Below are 17,083 nucleotides of genomic sequence, written 5' to 3'. Positions count from 1 at the left end.
AAATTCACTCATAATTTAGCCATCGTTACTAAAGAGAAAATAAGTATTCTTCTTCAAACTGAAGAGGAAATTTTATCTTCACACAGAACTGGAAATTATTCTCATCAGTTTCAGAAGGCAGAATTAACACAGCACATTGAGTTCGCACAATTTCAACTCTCAAGCATGAAATAATCAAGGTAAGAGCTACGATGGCAAAAGGATGGTGAAAGACATTCTTGGACACGGAGGATCTCAGCCTGGTCTCATTGCAGGAAGTTCTTGAGAAGATGATGCTACAGCTGGCCTGCTAAGGAAGCTGTAATGCCTGCTGCCTTTGCCACCACAAATTAAGGGGTTCAGAGCTGCTTTCCACCAGTCCCAGGCAATGGCAGTTTGCTGCTATGTAACAACTGTTGCATGAGATTTATACGTTCATGACTGATCATACAGCAGACGCCTGTGCTCCAGTTTAATTACTACTATAGAAAGCATCCAACAGTCCTGTACAGGATTGGACCAAAACAAGGAGTCAGGCTTAGTTAGGCTTCCTACTTTCCACTCCTGCCTTTGGCTTCATGCCCCCTGCGGTTTTAAGAAACTCTGCGGCATTTTTAGCTTAAAGCTCTGAATTCAGCCAACAGGCAGGATCTCACGCCCAGACCTATGCTTCCTGACCTCACTGCTCACGTAAAACTGCACTGCAACATGCTGAAAGGGATTGCAGTCAACATTAGCACAATATACAAACAGTGATTTATCAACATCGTATGCTTTATTGAAAGTTGACAAGTGCAACAGTTAAATACATTGACGTGTTACAACTGTTTAGAGAACATGCACAAAAACATATGCATACTACTATACAGATCATATGCAAAAAATCCATACCAGGAAACCCAATTTTTTATGTTTTTTTTTTTTTTTTAAACTCTTCACTAGCAGGGTTTGGTAATTTTTGGAGTGGTTTTTCCTGTCTTGAACCAAACTACAATGGACAAAGATTTACTTCAAGATAATCAGCAGCCAGGGAACTTCAGAAGTTACACAAACAGCATAAATCTGCCAAATTCTGACCAGTTGCGTAGGTGCATTCTTATTTATGTAGCATAAAAAAAAAACACACCAAAAAAAAAAAAAAAAACAACTTTCCAAACTTCTTCAGATCAGCCAATGAAAACAACTAAACTTCAATCTGTACAACCTAAATAGTTACAGTTTTCTATTTTACAAAGTAATTACACTAAATACACAAATATACAGTAGGCATATAACCTTCATTGTAATTATCCTATGACCCAACAGTACGTCATCTACCTGTGTTCTGTATAATACAGCTTTATGCACCTGTCCATTGCTTCAGAAAACGGTGCAAATATTTGCACTTAAGGTTTCAGGTGACAATTAAGTGTTAAACACTGAATTTACCTTTCTCTCTCTTCCTCTTAGATCCTATGCACCAGTCCTCACTTTGGAACCCCCATGCACTATGGGGGATTGAGCCATCAATTTCTACTCCAGTCTATTTCTTCATATTTCCAAGCTTGAAATGCACTTGTGTCAGTTATATCACTGGATGAATGAGAGCTTTAACAACAAACCAAAACAATTCAGGCATGCAGCTTCGCTTCTCAGCCATTTGCAGAAGCTGCTCAAGTCCCCAGTGTACTTGTGCTAATTTTCTGGAAGGAGTTTGTTTTGTTCAATCAGCCTATGAACAAAGACTCCTTCAAGCCAAAGGGGGAAGGGAGGAAAGAGAGAGATAGATGAGTGCGTAATATAGGGCGGGGAGAAGCCTCTCCTGATGCGTGCAGGGCATGGAGTCCTCAGTCTGGGTTGCGATGCACACTGAAATGGATGCAGAGTGGCTGAGGTGGATTCCCCCTAGTCCTTCTTGCTCTGGGCAGTTCAGAGGCCAACACTCACGATGGCAACAACATCTTGAACTATGCTGAAGGCCCTGACCCCTGTGATGCCGGCTGAGCAGGCTGCTGTGTTGTCCCTTGTGACTGGGAAGAGGAAGGCGGGGAACCAGTCTGCAGCTGTGCTTGGAACTGGGCAAGCTGCTCCGGGCTGGCAAGTGTTTTTAGCAGAGTGTTTTCTTGCTCCAGCTGGGAGTTCTTCTCTATCAGCTCTTTGATTTGCTCTTTAAGAACCTCCACTTCCTCCCTTACCGCATACATCAAGTGACTCTTTACCAGATCCTGAAATGCAGAAGAGACCATGTGCATTAGGGAAAGCAGTCCACTGTCAGGCCCGGGCTCCCACCCAACTCAGCTGGAGGTGCAGCAGATCGTCTTTTCAGCGAGACAGTGTGAACCTATCCCTGCTCAAACGCAAGAGGAACACTCCAGCGAGGGCCACCAGCGCCCTGCTCATACCCGCAGGGCCGGACCCACAGCCAGCAGCTCTTCGGCAGAGGGAGTAGGGCCGGGAAGAGCTTTCCATCGCAGCGGCCGAGCCACGTCAGAACACCGTGGATCGGCCACCCGATGGGGACGCGGGAGAAAAAGAATACTGTCGGGGGAACGGGGGCGTGGGGGTCTGTCAGAACCTGCCGGCGGCGGCGCCGCCGCACACGTGCGGACCGGGGCGAGCAGCGAGCCCCGCCCCCCCAGCACCTGGCCCCACCCCCCGCGCGCCGGCTACAGCCAGTTCTCGGCGCAGGCTGCCGCAGTTCCCTCCCTCCTGCCGGCCCTGCGCGACCGCCGTGACGTCAGAGCGCTTACAAGCCAATGAGCGGCCGAGTTATTTATAGCTGGGAGTTAAAGGCTCGCAGTTTGCCTAGCAACAGCCGGCAGAGGCTCCCGTGAGAACGGCTTCAGGCACCGCTCCAGTAACAAAGGGTGGCCGGGCCTCAGGCGCAGCACAGCGGGACCGTGCCGGGGCCAGGGCGGGGGCCGCACCGGCTGCCCCCGAGAGAGAGCTGCCGGCTCCGTACACTGCAACGCCCGCGCCGGCAAAAAGGCGCCACGGCCGAGTATGCCCCAGTCGTCTGCAACCCGCAGCGGAAGGGCCCGTTGGGCAGGGGTGGCCCTGAGCAAGATGCGCTAAAAAGGGCAGTCATGAAAACAAAGCACCCCAAAATAGTCCCCCTCTGGGAAGCGGGGTAAAAACCTCCCAAACAAATGGCGCTTTCTGCCCTAGCAGCGCCCCTCCTCCGCCGCACGGAGCCGTGATCAATCGTTAGGGAAGGCAGGAGCCAAAAGCGATGCCGTCATTCACTCCACGGCATCGATAACACAAAACGTGCGCATTCCTCCGCGGGAAGCTACTCATCAATAAAACACCAAAAAGAAGAAATTAAAAGCCCCTCAAAATCAAACTCGCGCCTCCTTCCTCAGCCCTGCTATGAACGTGCATCCGCGAAGGGGTTAACCATCAACCGCTACATCCCCATATTGTTTACCGCTTTAAACACGAACAAGGTTTTCTGCCCCAATCACAGTACGTACCATCGCTTGCTCGATTTTGTTGTCGATAGCTACCACGCTTGCACCAGAAGAGCTGCAAGAGATAAAAGAAAGAGGGGGAAAAAATACATTAGCTGCAGATGAATTATTTAAGAGACAAGAGACGCGGGCATTGGTAGCCAGTTGGCCGAGAAAGTCATCCTCACGCTGCCCACCCGCCGCCGCCTCACCGGGATGCTCCAATGCAGCAGAGCAACCTATGAAACCGCCCCGAACCCCGCGCCTGCAGCCGGATCAGATATCCCGACATTTTGCTCCCGAACAGACCACAGTGATGGAGCTTAACTGCAGGATGCGGCAGAAGCGCTCGGCGCTGGTGCGGGCAGCCTCTCCGGTGAGGCGACGCGGGTGCCCGGAGCTGCCGCTGCGGCTCTCCCGGACAAAGGAGCCAGCCCTGCGTTCACCTGCCCCGCTACCGCTGCGCCGACAGAACCCCTCGGACACAACACTTATTTACCTACTGTCGAGCCTCAGGGATGAGTTGTCGGTACCCAGCAAGGACGATAAGAAAGAAATTGAGAAGTGTCTTAGTTGATAAACTCCTAGATCCATTGCCACTGGTCTACAACATTGGGCATTCATGCAATCGCGGCCACAGACGCTCCCCACAGAAATCAGTATCACTTCTCTCCGGCCGTGTGCGTGAGGCACCGGGCGGCGGGGCAGCTCTGCCGGGCAGCGGGGCTGTGTCGGCGGCACCCTTCACGGCGCGGGGCTGCGCTCGGCCAGCTCCGAGGTCAGAGCTCCGCCGCGCCGCACAAAACCTGGCCATCCCGGCCCCCCCCATAATTTATGCGCCGCCGCCTCCGTCTATTGGCTGTGCCGCCGCTCAGACCCCGCCCCCTGCTTCGCCGCATCTCATTAGGCGCGCTTCAACGCGCGCCCCCCCCAATCCCCCATCCCGCGATACATACCCCCACCCCTGCTCGCACCCCACGCCTGTGCCCTGCACGCACCCCACGCCCACGGCAGGGACTGGACTGTGGCCCGGACGGGACTGTGCCCACCACCCCCGCCCCTTGATGCCCTGACGCGCGGATCGTCGGAGTGCGGCTCACCGTGCCGATGTCCGCCCGCACGAATGGAGGGGGAATTAAACACAGTGATAATAAATGAAGGATCCGGGGAGCGGCGGGGAACCCCGGCACGGCACGGCGGGCTGCCAGCCGCTGCCGACGGCGGGAGCGCGGACGCGCTACCGAGGGGCTGCCCGTCGCCGCGCCAACACTGCCACCTATCGGCGCACGGCAGCGCCGCCCGCGCCGAGCCCCGCCGGGTCGCCGCTACCGACCCGCGGCTGCCCGGGGATCGGCGCGCTGCCCACCGTCTCGGCAGATTTTAGCCCGGCAGAGTGAAAGCCGAACCCGACAGCGCTGCCCGCTCCTCCAGTGACCGGCGGTAAAAGCGTCATACACGCACACCGGGGCATGCCGCAGGTAAAACTGGATCTGTCAGAGCGACCACGATCCCTTTTCAACCGTTACGTGGGCCTCAGCCCCCAAAAACGCTTCCAGATCATTCCCAGAAAGCGCACTCACCTGCCGATCTCCATCCACCAAGCCATCTGACACTATTCTACAGTATCAGAGAAAAGGCCTACTCACTCACTGTTAGATCATACCATACAGCACTTACGGTCTTAAAAAAGTTGCAGCATATGCATTAATAATTTACAAAAAAAAAAAATCTTCTCCCACCTGACTGGTCTGTTTCTCAAGAAACGTTACGTTCTCCCACATTCATGGAACATGGCCACTGCAGCCACAGACAGTCCAAGTGATCCCCTTTACCAGTAAGTTGTGAAAGAGACCCAAGTCTGAAACACACCATCACAAAATACTGCCATAAGAAAGAGCCAGCCTCCAAACACACTAATTTTCCATATCTCCATGTTCACCAGGTATTATCTTACTTAAAGGCACAAAACTAAAGTTAAAAATCTCTCAAATTCTCCATAACAAACTTATCCAAGAACTAGAAATTGCATGTATTTCACAGGTGTTGCTCCCAGAGAAGCAGGCAAGCCAGGAGGCACAGAATAATCATCTTAAAGCTAAATTTAGCATTTGCGTATCTGCATCATCCTTCTTAGTTTATGTTGTGCTAGGCTACTATTCTTTCATTCAGTAATGCCAGCAGAGTAGTACAAACTAATCCTGTTCACCAGAGGTCACATTTAAGAACAAGAGCTCCTCATAGTCACTTTCCCCCTTGCTGCATACAATGCATCCCACAAGGGCACAGCACCCCTATCACCCTTCAAGTACCTGGGGAAGTGGCACAGGATAGCACCTAACAGGGTTACAATTAAAGGAAGCTTAAAACCCCAAACCCTTGCTTGTACCGATTTGCACATTTAACAACAATTAGAAGCAGCACACTAGAACATATGAATCAGGTTCCAGTTTCCTGCTTCCCAATGGACAAACACCAGTAACCACACATTGTATGTACGCTTCAACTTTCTTGGCAGAGGTTACACACTGCACGCAACCATACTCATCATATTCAGAGATCAAGCATGTCATATAATAAAGAGCTCTAAAAGCACACTATCTGTACCAGAATCTTCTATCAACTCCTGCCCTAGATGATCTAAATTAATGCTTTATCAAGGATTGGACTTCAAAACAGCAGAAATGGCCCCTTGTCATGGCAATTACTGGGGATGCTGGAATTGACAAAAATGCAGTTGAGCCCAAAGCTCAGGGGCAATCTCTGCATCCTGAAAATCTTAATTAGAAACGGGCAGAGTAGGTGTTAAAACACAGGAGTCCTATCTCTGCTAATTAGGTTCTTACACACTAACTCCTTTGAAGATAGCAAACTCACATGCCTGAACAGAAAGGCTTGCTTTGCTGTTACAAGGACAGACAGCAGACATTTGTATGTATTGTCATTTGCACATGTAAAAATAAAAGCATAGAAGCATTCCCAAGGCAATTGTTGGTGCTGCCACAACGATTGATAATTACCTGCCGTAATTTCACTTACAACAGAAAAATGATACAATTCTCAGACTAAATTGACAATAACATTGCTCTCTTCTAATTTATATTAATATAACTTCACAAAGAAGAGAGTGAGATATGATCCTAAACCCAATCCCAACTGAACTCATCAGCCATCTTCCATTAACTTCAGTGGGCTCTTAGCAAGTTCCTTCATTTATTTTTAGATGCCTACAAGCAGAGTTGTGATTCAACAGAACACTGTCAGCTGCGTAAGTAGGACTGCATATTAATATGCATCTTCTGCTTTGCCCACTCTATAAAAAAGGCAAACTGTTTAGTGTCCCTTTATGGTTGAGAAAGCTTTGAGCTCTCAGATCATCTAGGATGGGGGTGGGGTGTGGAAGAGGAAGGGGAGAACACTACTAATCTCTAATGTTCTTGCCTCAACAACCTGTCATCTGCCTGACAAGGACAAGAGATTAAATTCCATATTTAAAGGTTGGTGTTTTGCTGTTGCTTTAAAATATATATATATATATATATATATAATTTATGAAATAAGACAAGCTACAGAAGATCTAAGGAAAATAATCCTCCAAACACCCTTTCCTCTTGCTTCTCATTGCTTCGTCTCTCCCCCAACTCCAGTCTTCTCCAGTACAACATTCAACATGCACTTCATTCAGATTATTGTTTTGACTCACTCACCATCCCCCACAGCGCTAGAAGGGAGTCAAAATGACTACTGTATTACTGAAAAACCTAACCATCTCTTTTAACAGCACATTAACAGATACTATGCAACATAAACTTCTGCAAAAGCTTACAATTTCACATGCCTGGGAGCAGAGGTGAGAAAGGCTATGGATTTTCTCATTCCTGTAAAGCCAGTCTGTGTATGTGCTGGTCTGGACCAATTCATGCCTCTGTTTAGCCCTGGATATACAACAATGACATTTGTTAAGAATCCCCTTACAGGGAGGATGATAGGCTTTGGAAGTCTGTATGTTGTGGAGCACCCCAAGTGTTCACAAACTGCATAAAGTAACAGGAAAAAAAAAGCAACCCACCAACCTAAAAAAAACACCTTGAGATAGGTCACTGAGACATCAGCAGGGCAGGATATCATATGCTCCTAAACAAGTAGCTCACCAGAATCTTTGATCTTCAAAAAAATTAACTGATTAAATTGAGACCTCATTGCTCTCTACAAGTACCTGAAAGGAGGTTGTAGAAAGATAGGCACTGGTCTCTTCTCAGAAGTAACTAATGATAGAAGAGGGAATGGCATCAAGCTGTGCCAGGAGAGGTTTAAGCTGGACATTAGGAAAAATTTTTTCATGGAAAGGGTTGTCAGGCACTGGAACAGGCTGCCCAGGGAGGTGGTTGAATTGCCATCCCTAGATGTGTCTGGTGCTTGGGAACACGGTGCAGCAGGCCAAATGGCTGGACTTAATGATCTCAGAGGCCCTTTCCAGCCTGGATGTTTCTCCCATTCTGTGTGAAACATATACCACAGTCAAAGAATTTTTAGCATGCCTTACCTTTTGTAGTGTTTCAGTTCTTAAACACTGTTTCTCCCACTAAGTAATTTCCTCTTGTCTCAATTTAATCATGCTAAGCACTTGAAAAAAGTGCTTTTCATCTTAAGTACATAATGAGGTATGCTGCACCACAGAATTGTTTAGTCTCTATTCGAGTCTGGTTTAGCATATTTCTGTGTGCATGTTAAAAGAATTCTTTCATTTAAAAACGTATTTTTCAAGTACCTTGTCGATGTATGCTCCTTTTAGATGCCAACTTTGAAAGTCCTAGACAAGCATCTCCTCAGTTTAAATGTCATCTTTTGACTATGTTGCACATGAGAGACCACACCAGAAATGGTACTAGCAAACAGCAGCCTGTCACAGCACACTTTGATCTTATGCTATAGGCAGGCTCAGATCCTGCAGATTTCAAGTGCAGTTTTTAACTACAAAAGTACTGAAGCAGTTAGGGAAAAAATAATCTGTTAATTACTCAAAAAACCCTACAGTGATTAGAATCTACGTCTGACTTCACATTTCTCTTGGCATCTAAAAATGGTAAGTGGTGAAGTACTATTCTGCCTTAAAATTCATAAATTCAAAACTATTTTGCAAAACTATATTGCAAACAACCCTTCCACTATGAAACTTACACAAAATTGCTGATGTCGAGGACTAAAGCATTATTCATTTCAAGAAGCCATTATATTTTTTTTGTTCATCTTAATAAAGGCACAATACAGGCTGAAGAAGCTGCCTGAGTTGTGTGGGGTTTTTTTTCCCTCTTTCCTGCAGTAGGTCCCAATATTTTTTTCCATTAAGAAAAAAAATACCGAACAAAATATCAAACAAAAAAGGCCCTAAAAAGTCCCTTTCAGATAGTCTAAATAAAGATCACAGCATCTCAGTCAACTTCCTTTTCCAACCCCAAATTTGATTTAAAGAAACCAAGCTATTGAGATCTTCCTGCTCAGCTTCACAGGCTAACAAATACTTTATTTCTGGATTGAAGCCCACTGATTTCAATTGACATACCTCTGCTACACTGAAGAACCTCTTGCTACCAGATATTACTCCATCAGTTTTCCTAAATGCATCCTTTTCTTCCTTTGTACAGTTATTTGCACCTATAATTTGGCTTGCTAAGAACTGGGTTTTTAGTTCCATGAAAAACAGCCCAAAGGTAAAGCTATGCAAAATGCTAGTGAAATAAAGTGCTGTATTTGTAAACTTTTTCCCCCCAGATGTGCAAGCGTAACTAAATAAATATTCAGCAGAAAGAATACATACACCCTACTGGGATTTTGAAAATAACCTGACAGCATCTTTAATCATAATACACATACAAAAATATCATGCTGTGTTCTCTGCACAGGAGAAAGAAGGCTGCATTTTAAAGCAAGAACATAACCATGTAAGATCAAAAGACGAACAAGGAATGGTTCTCACTGGGTCTTCTGAGAATATCCAAGAGGATATTCTCTTTTACAGGCAACTAATTTAATGAGGATTATAATGATTCTACCAATTTGAATGCCAATAAACCAAAAAGCCTATGTCAAGTATCTCGGATATAGATGAACACAGATAATCCACTTGTCAGAGAACTCTACAAGGAAGTACAAGCCATCTGAAACCATTTTGATGCTTGGAGAAGGGCTTATGCCATCCTCTTTCCTGAGATCAACCATAGATAACCACCTAACGTTGCGGTAGAGATGAATCACAGAAGCATTCAGATTGGAAAAGACCCTTGGGATCACCAAGTCCAACCGACAACCCTATCTACAGAGTTCACCCCTAAACCATATCCCCAAGCACCACATCCAAACCACCTTTAAACACATCCGGGTTGGTGACTCAACCACCTCCCTGGACAGCGCATTCCAATCCCTGACGACTCTTGCTGTGAAAAAATTTGTTACTAATGTCCAGTCTAAACCTACCCAGCTGTAGCTTGAGGCCATTCCCTCTTGTTCTATGGCTAATTACCTGGAAGACCAGCACCAGCCTCTCCACAACATCCTTTCAGGCCGTTATAGAGAGCAATGAGGTCTCCCTCAGCCTCCTCTTTTCCAAACTAAAGAGCCTCAGCTCCTTCAGTCTCTCTTCATAAGATTTATTCTCCAGGCCCTTCCCCAGCTTCATTGCCCTCCTCTGCACTCGCTCCAGCACCTCCACATCTCTCTTGTATGAGGTGCCCAAAACTGGACACAATACTCAAGGTGTGGCCTCACCAGAGCAGAGTAAGGGGACAATCACCTCCCTACTCCTGCTGGACACAGCATTTCTGACACAAGCCAGGATGCCATTGGCTTTCTTGGCCATCCAGGCACACTGCTTGCTCATATTCAGTTGCTTGTTGATTAGAACCCCCAGGTCCTTTCTGCCAGACAGCTCACCAGCCACACTTCCCCAAGCCTGTAGTGTTGCTTGGGGTTGTTATGACTCAATTACAGGACCTGGCATTTGGCCTCGTTGAAGCTCATCCCATTAACATTGGCCCATTGAGCCAAGCTATCCAAGTCCCTCTGTAGAACCTCCCTACCCTGGTGCAGATCAACACTCCCACCCAACTTGGTGTCATCTGCATACTCTGTCTTCAACAAGGTCATCAATAAAGATGGAAAAGAGAAGTGGTCCCAACACTGAGCCCTGAGGAGCACCACTTGTGACCAGCCACCAGCTGGATGTAACTCTGTTGATCACCATTCTTTGGGCCTGTTCCCCCAGCCAGTGCTTTATCCAGCTGAGTGTGCGCTCATCCAGGCCACGAGCAGCCAGTTTGTCCACGAGAGTTCTGTGGGAAATGGCATCAAAGGCTTTTCGAAAGTCTGTGTAGACAATATCCACAGCCTTTCTCTCATCCAATAGTCAGGTCATCCTGTCACAGAACGACATAACTATTGGATAAGGGAAAGATTGTGGATGAAGGATTGTGTTTTCTGCACATCCATTGTGAAGCCCGTCATAACTCAGAACCTGAAACTTTATCCAGACACTACACCACCTATATCTAAAGTCATACATTTGCAATAATATCTACTTTGGGAATAATATTTCCCTAATTTCATACCCAAGCTTAAAATTAGTATAAAATATTTAACATCATTAAAATTGAAAGTCTCAGAATCCCACAAAATGCCCTTGACCAAAGACTGCAATTTGAAAAAGCTCTACCAACTGTATTAGAATCCTGAAAGTTTTACGTGAGACATCTGAGCCAGGAATTGATTTTCTTTCCTCCACAAAGCTGCACACGTCACTCTGCATGCGGTCACCGTCCCCAGCATGGAAGAAGTGGGGGGGTGGGGCGGAAATTTGGTGTCATAAAGCAGCATATGTTGAAAAGTGATAAAACATTACAACGTTATATGGCACTGAAATTCATTTTTCCTCTACACAAAATTTGGTTTAAGTGATTTTAGATTTAAATCTTAAAGGAGTGTTCAATTCCCTGGGCTTATGCATAACTTCCACATGCAATGCTTTTCTTCAAGCCAAGGAGAACATATCAGACAGTAACCACTCACACTAACATTTAATCCTACTGCTTCTAGCTGTACGGCAACAGATTTTTCAATCATGTCCTCCAAAATTAAATGAAGAGGGGAAGAAAGAGTCACTGGAGCATTTCAAGTCACATCTAACACAATAAAAGAAATACTGCAGGTGTAGGAAGTGGTTTGCCATGGTGACACAACAAGCATTTGGAAATCTGAAGGTTTCTATATTAAACAGCACCTGGGTCAGTGGCTGACAGCCTAGGAGGGGCTCTGGGCCAGTGGTTGACATCCACCCATCCCACCCTATCTTGATAGCATAGAGTGGGATTTAGTAATCAAAACAGCAAATTTAACCTGTAACTGACAGGGATCATCTTTTATTATTTTTTAAACTCATAGTATCCTCTATTTCCTTAAGGCTGTGGAAAGTCACACCAAGTCACATGAAATGGGAGGACTACATTTTACTGTCTGGTGCTAATTGTGGAAGCGGGAGAAGAACAGAGAATTTAAAAGTCTCTTCACTTTCTCTGTCCCCAGCCCCCTGTAAAGCCTACATGCCTTTTTTATTATTATTATTTCCCCCCACCCCCCCTTTAAACCACTTAATTCCTTCCTTCCTCTTTTTCCACTTTCTCCCCTTTTTTCAATCGTCCCCCATGAAACTATAGTGGAAAATCTTGAATCGGTTCATAATTTAGTCATGCTTGATTAAGAAGTTATTGATACAGCAGAGCAGCAGGTCTGCACTTCTCACTGAATATTGTTTTCCTTTCGATGGCCGCTTTTTGATTCAACACTTAGAATCATAGAATGGTTTGGGTTAGAAGGGACCTTAAAGATCAGCTAGGTCCAACCCCCCTGCCATGGGCAGGGACACCTCCCACTAGCCCAGGTTGCTCAAGGTCTCATCCAGCCTGGCCTTGAACACCTCCAGGGAGGGGAGATCCACAGCCTCCCTGGGCAACCTGTTCCACCACCCTCTCTGTAAAGAATTTCTTCATTCCTAGGAAAAGAAGGTTAAAGAGACTCCAACTTGACATTAAGCCTGTATTTCCCACAGAAGTTTATCACCCTAGAAGCCAACTCGAGAGCTGACAGAAAAAGCCAAACTCCCTGCCATTTAAGCAACATTATCCTGTAGTCTTCAGGAAATTTGGAATGAAGTTCTCTACTCCAGCTTCTACAGAAATTGTTAAAAACAGCCAATTATTATCAAAGAAAAAAAGAAACAAAACATAAGGTAAAACTGCAGCTGGGAATTGAGCACCCAGGATGGGAAATCCCATCTGCCATGAATGAGGATGAAGATCTGCCACTACTCACCCTTTGATGGGGCAGTTCACTGGTTACCACCTTGTTGTGTGGGACCATTTTTAAGGCCATTCTGTTGAATAATAAACGCCCAACACCACAACTCTGTAACATGTGTACTAGAGTACATTAGAGTCCTATGCCACTATCTTCACAATAGACCTCTATCCAGTTGCTTATTTACGCTCCTACCATTTCAGTCTCTTTGCAATCACTGGCAAATGGCTTCTAAGGTATTAGCGAAAGCAATGAACAAGCAGGTGAATGGCTCCTGGATTAACTCCCCTAGCTCTAATGTGCATGTGTTACATAAATTTGTAATATCCTATTTTCTAATTTCTGAGCAGCCAAAAAGCTCTACTTCACTTGTGCCCAAGTCCACAGTTTATCCTAAAATTTAGAAAAAATTCCAGACCTACTGTTCCATCCAGGGTGCATTTAAACATGCTGAATTTACTCTATCATGTTTAAAAGTATTCTTATATCCAAGTGGAAACTTTTATTTATAGAACTCAAACCCCATGTATGGAAACTTTATAGAAATCAAACCCTATCTATCTTCATCTATTCAGGAAGTGTGGGGGGAATTTCCAGAAACAGAATGCGAACTGATTTACCAGATTTACTGTACACTGTGGTATATCCTAAAGCCTTGCTCTCCCTTTATCAACAACTAAATCAGGCATTTGCTGGAAGATTTCCTGCCCAGCCTCTGCCTTCCCCCTCCTCACCCCCCTTCCTGTGGAAATGAGAGGAATCTGATGTATGCCTGTGCTTCAACTCAGCACAGCATTGTGAAACAGGTACAGCTATACCCTGGAGTGGGAAAGTACTCCCAGGCTTCTTAATCCAGGCATAGCTTCAGCGATTTAAGAGACAAATCCTGCTGACTCATGACTGCAGAAATCCCAAAGGGTATCTCCACATAAAACACATTCAAGCTTTCCTCACTGAAGGAAGAAATTCTAAAACATCACCGGTCTGAAAGCAAGATACCTTGGGAAGTACATAAGACTATGAAATGAGACGTGCATAAATGGCACTTTGGAAATTACCTAAAGGCAAATAAATGGATATTTTAATCTGACCTGACCATGCCTTACGGCTCTAAAGAAGTACTTCAGCACAACATTCCTTTCCTGTATTGCTGCCACACTGCAAACCAAAGAGAACAGTCAGAAAACAGATGTGCCAGCTTAGCATATTTTGAACAATGTCCCAGAGCACCTTCTAGGCCAGAGCCTGCATATGGCTGGCATAGGTCCATGTTATCTACAGAAGGCCCATATACCCTGAGGTACTGGTTCTTTTTCAAGTAGGATTCAACCTTCTTCAGTACCTTACTGGTCCTTTAAAGGAACCACAGGCAACAGAAAGCTCCCCTTTCCCCCAGGACCACATCTTCTAGCTTATGAACAATAAGCACCTACAGACTGTCTGATCCGTGGTGGCCATGTGGGGCAGACACCACGCTGACATTTAGCCACTCCTGAGCCAGACATTGTGAGAACAACAGAGAATGTGCTCTTAATCTTTTAGTATACAATTTTCAAAGGAAAGATTACAGCATGTTATTTCATATCTACTCAATGTCTAAGTAACTGTCTTTATGCAGAGTTGGATGAGAGGGATATGGACATGCTGGAAGGTGTCCAGAGAAGGGCCACCAGGATGATCAGAGGGCTGGAGCACCTCTCCTATGAGCACAGACTGAAAGAGTTGGGGCTGTTCAGTCTGGAGAAGAGAAGGCTCCGAGGTAACCTTCTTGTGGCCTTCCAGTATCTGAAGGGGGCCTACAAGAAAGCTGGGGAGGGACTTTTTAGGCTATCAGGGAGTGACAGGACTAGGGGGAATGGAATAAAGCTGGAAGTGGAGAGATTCAGGCTGGACGTGAGGAAGAAGTTCTTCCCCATGAGAGTGGTGAGAGCCTGGAATGGGTTGTCCAGGGAGGTGGTTGAGGCCCCATCCCTGGAGGTGTTTAAGGCCAGGCTGGATGAGGCTCTGGCCAGCCTGATGTAGTGTGAGGTGTCCCTGCCTATGACAGGGGGGTTGGAAGTAGATGATCCTTGTGGTCCCTTCCAACCTTGACTGATTCTATGAAATTTATGACTGGCATCCTGTTTATGATGCATTCGTGTCCAGTACTAAGAGCAGTCCTCTTGAAGACTGCTGATGTCCATTTTTGGTGGATATCCACCTAAAAAAAAAGGTTTCATTAGCTGTTCCAAGAGTCTTCTGTATAAAACAAGGTGCTCATGTACATCCTCTGTCAAGCACCTATCTCTTCTCAAAAACAATTACCTCAGCCTCCAGAAACCACTATCAGTAAGATGACATCCTGACCCTTTGTGGCTTAAGCCCCACCTCAAGACAAAACTCCTACAAAAAACAAACCCCAACCAGCTCCAGCATCAGAAGACTTGCACAAGTAATGCTTGGAAGTGCAAATCAGCTCCCTGGTACATTTCCTCATTCTCATGCAGGGTGTTAGCCCAGATGCCCAGTGGCCACTCTTGTACAGCATCAGTGTGGTGAGGTGCCACACAGCTGCCAAGTTACAGGAAGGAGAGAAAACCCCTGCTGTGACACATGATTTAAAGCCTGGCTTCATTGGTGGAGCCAGGGAACCACTGATGCAATGTCTAACCAAGCTCAGAGCACACATCTCCTCTTCCAAAAACTGCCCTCGGCAGCCTCGAATCCAGGAAGGCACTGCCTGCTCCCACACAAGGTACAGAACAGGGGAATCCCTCTCTGACTCTTCCCAGCTACTACTAATTGCTAGAGACCTTTGGCAAGCAGACAGTAACCATCAATCAGCAGCAGTTCAAGTAGTCATGACAGCTATAAACAAAAATATTTAAGTGAATGTCTGAGTCACTGAGTAGCACTGGTGCAACTGAGGTTCCTGCCTTGAAATAAGTTTGCCCAAACCTGTTTTTCAGCTCCACTTCTGAAGAGCTCTGCACTTTAAAACAAGCTGTTGATAAACTGGAACAGGTAGAAAAGAACCAGTGAACTGATTCAGAGATTGAGGGGATTTACTTAAACCAGTAGATCAAAAGATGTGAAAACACTTGAAAGAATTCTCGAAATCTTTGGAAGGACCAAGATGTGACTTCACTGGAGGGGACGAATACCTTTACATGGAGAAAACATTAGGTTTCGGGGGGCTGTCAGACTTATGCTTTAATTTTTCATGTTATAGTGCATCTAATATTTGCCTAATGATGAATTAAAGCCTGCCTTTTAAAACCAGCAAGAGGGACTACTAGGTCATACCTATAGTAGGTTTTCTATCTTCTGATATAATCATATACAGACTAGATACCCTTCACTAACTTATACTTTAAACACACTGAAGTTCTTGAAGTTTGGATAGGGATGATCTAAATATAATAGTGCAAGTGCCTTTAGTATTATTCATGCATTTTAACTAACTACAGCCCACCTTAACCATCCCAAGAGTTAGCTGGTGCATCCAGCACTCCCTTCTTCCAGCTGATGCCATAACCAGAGACTGAAGCATTTTCTGACAGGCTGAGATCATCTGCATTTCCGACCAAGTTTCAAAAATAACTATGAAGGATGCCACACCACCCTTTGTTCACTATGAGCATGGAGAGGTGCTGATGATATACACGATCTCAAGTGGACACAGACACCTGTTTGTGGTCTGCACTAAAACAGAAGTAGTATTTCCTGCACATCCACACAATCACCTTTGCCTGCTGCCTAGTCCCAGACAGCTCCCCAGTAGCATGTAGACAATAAAGATCACTTTTCCAAATCACTTTGGCAAATTCCAGAGCCTAAATCTACATCTTGGACTTCATTGTGGCAGCTGAACTTAAAATGAAAAGGTATCTTCAGAGTAAAAGCCCTTCTTAGTATGCTGTAAACTGCACTTGACCAACAACTGCAAGTGGGAAAAGATCCACCAACTGTGTCAGAATCCTGGAAGTTTTAAATGAGATGCTTGACTTGGGGGTTGTTCCACCTTCCTCCAGAAAGCTGCACACAACTTCACACTTACTCAGAAATGAACCTGTGCCCAACCCAAAGAAAGCCAAACGGTTCTTTGGATTTGGTCCCTGTACTCAGTAGGGTCAGGTTTGGAAAGAAAGATGAAACCGTATGAGTATTATCTAAAAACAGCTGCAAGAGAGGTTAATATTTCTCCTTTATTTGCAATCTACAGTGACATGACAGTCTGTCAGTCTTCATTCACAGAAAAACAACTGGAGCAAACCCAGCATCTCTGCAAGAGGAACTAAAGGAAACAGCAAATGAGAAATAAACAGGAAGTAGCCTGCTGAAGAACACAGAAG

The 17,083-nt window shown here is 45.6% G+C and overlaps 1 protein-coding gene across 2 annotated transcripts in view; it reads right to left on the bottom strand.

Moving 5' to 3' along the window:
- Window positions 1–757: 757 nt before the first annotated feature.
- The window catches only part of TSC22D1 (TSC22 domain family member 1), a 92,002-nt gene continuing 75,676 nt past the window's right edge, over window positions 758–17,083 (bottom strand). The window contains exons 1-3 of one of the 2 annotated variants that reach the window (XM_054400507.1): window positions 3,910–4,112; window positions 3,435–3,486; window positions 758–2,183 (exon numbers count right to left, since the gene is read on the bottom strand). In XM_054400507.1, coding sequence (XP_054256482.1) covers window positions 1,926–2,183; window positions 3,435–3,486; window positions 3,910–4,034 — 435 coding nt within the window. In that variant the 5' untranslated portion in view covers window positions 4,035–4,112 and the 3' untranslated portion in view covers window positions 758–1,925. Of the gene's footprint in view, window positions 2,184–3,434; window positions 3,487–3,909; window positions 4,113–17,083 lie in introns of those variants that run through there. The other variant, XM_054400499.1, reaches the window with a different exon arrangement.

Source organism: Indicator indicator, chromosome 1 (assembly GCF_027791375.1).
Source record: "Indicator indicator isolate 239-I01 chromosome 1, UM_Iind_1.1, whole genome shotgun sequence".
Classification (NCBI taxonomy): Eukaryota; Metazoa; Chordata; class Aves; order Piciformes; family Indicatoridae; genus Indicator; species Indicator indicator.
This window is presented reverse-complemented; position numbering and strand designations above follow the sequence as displayed.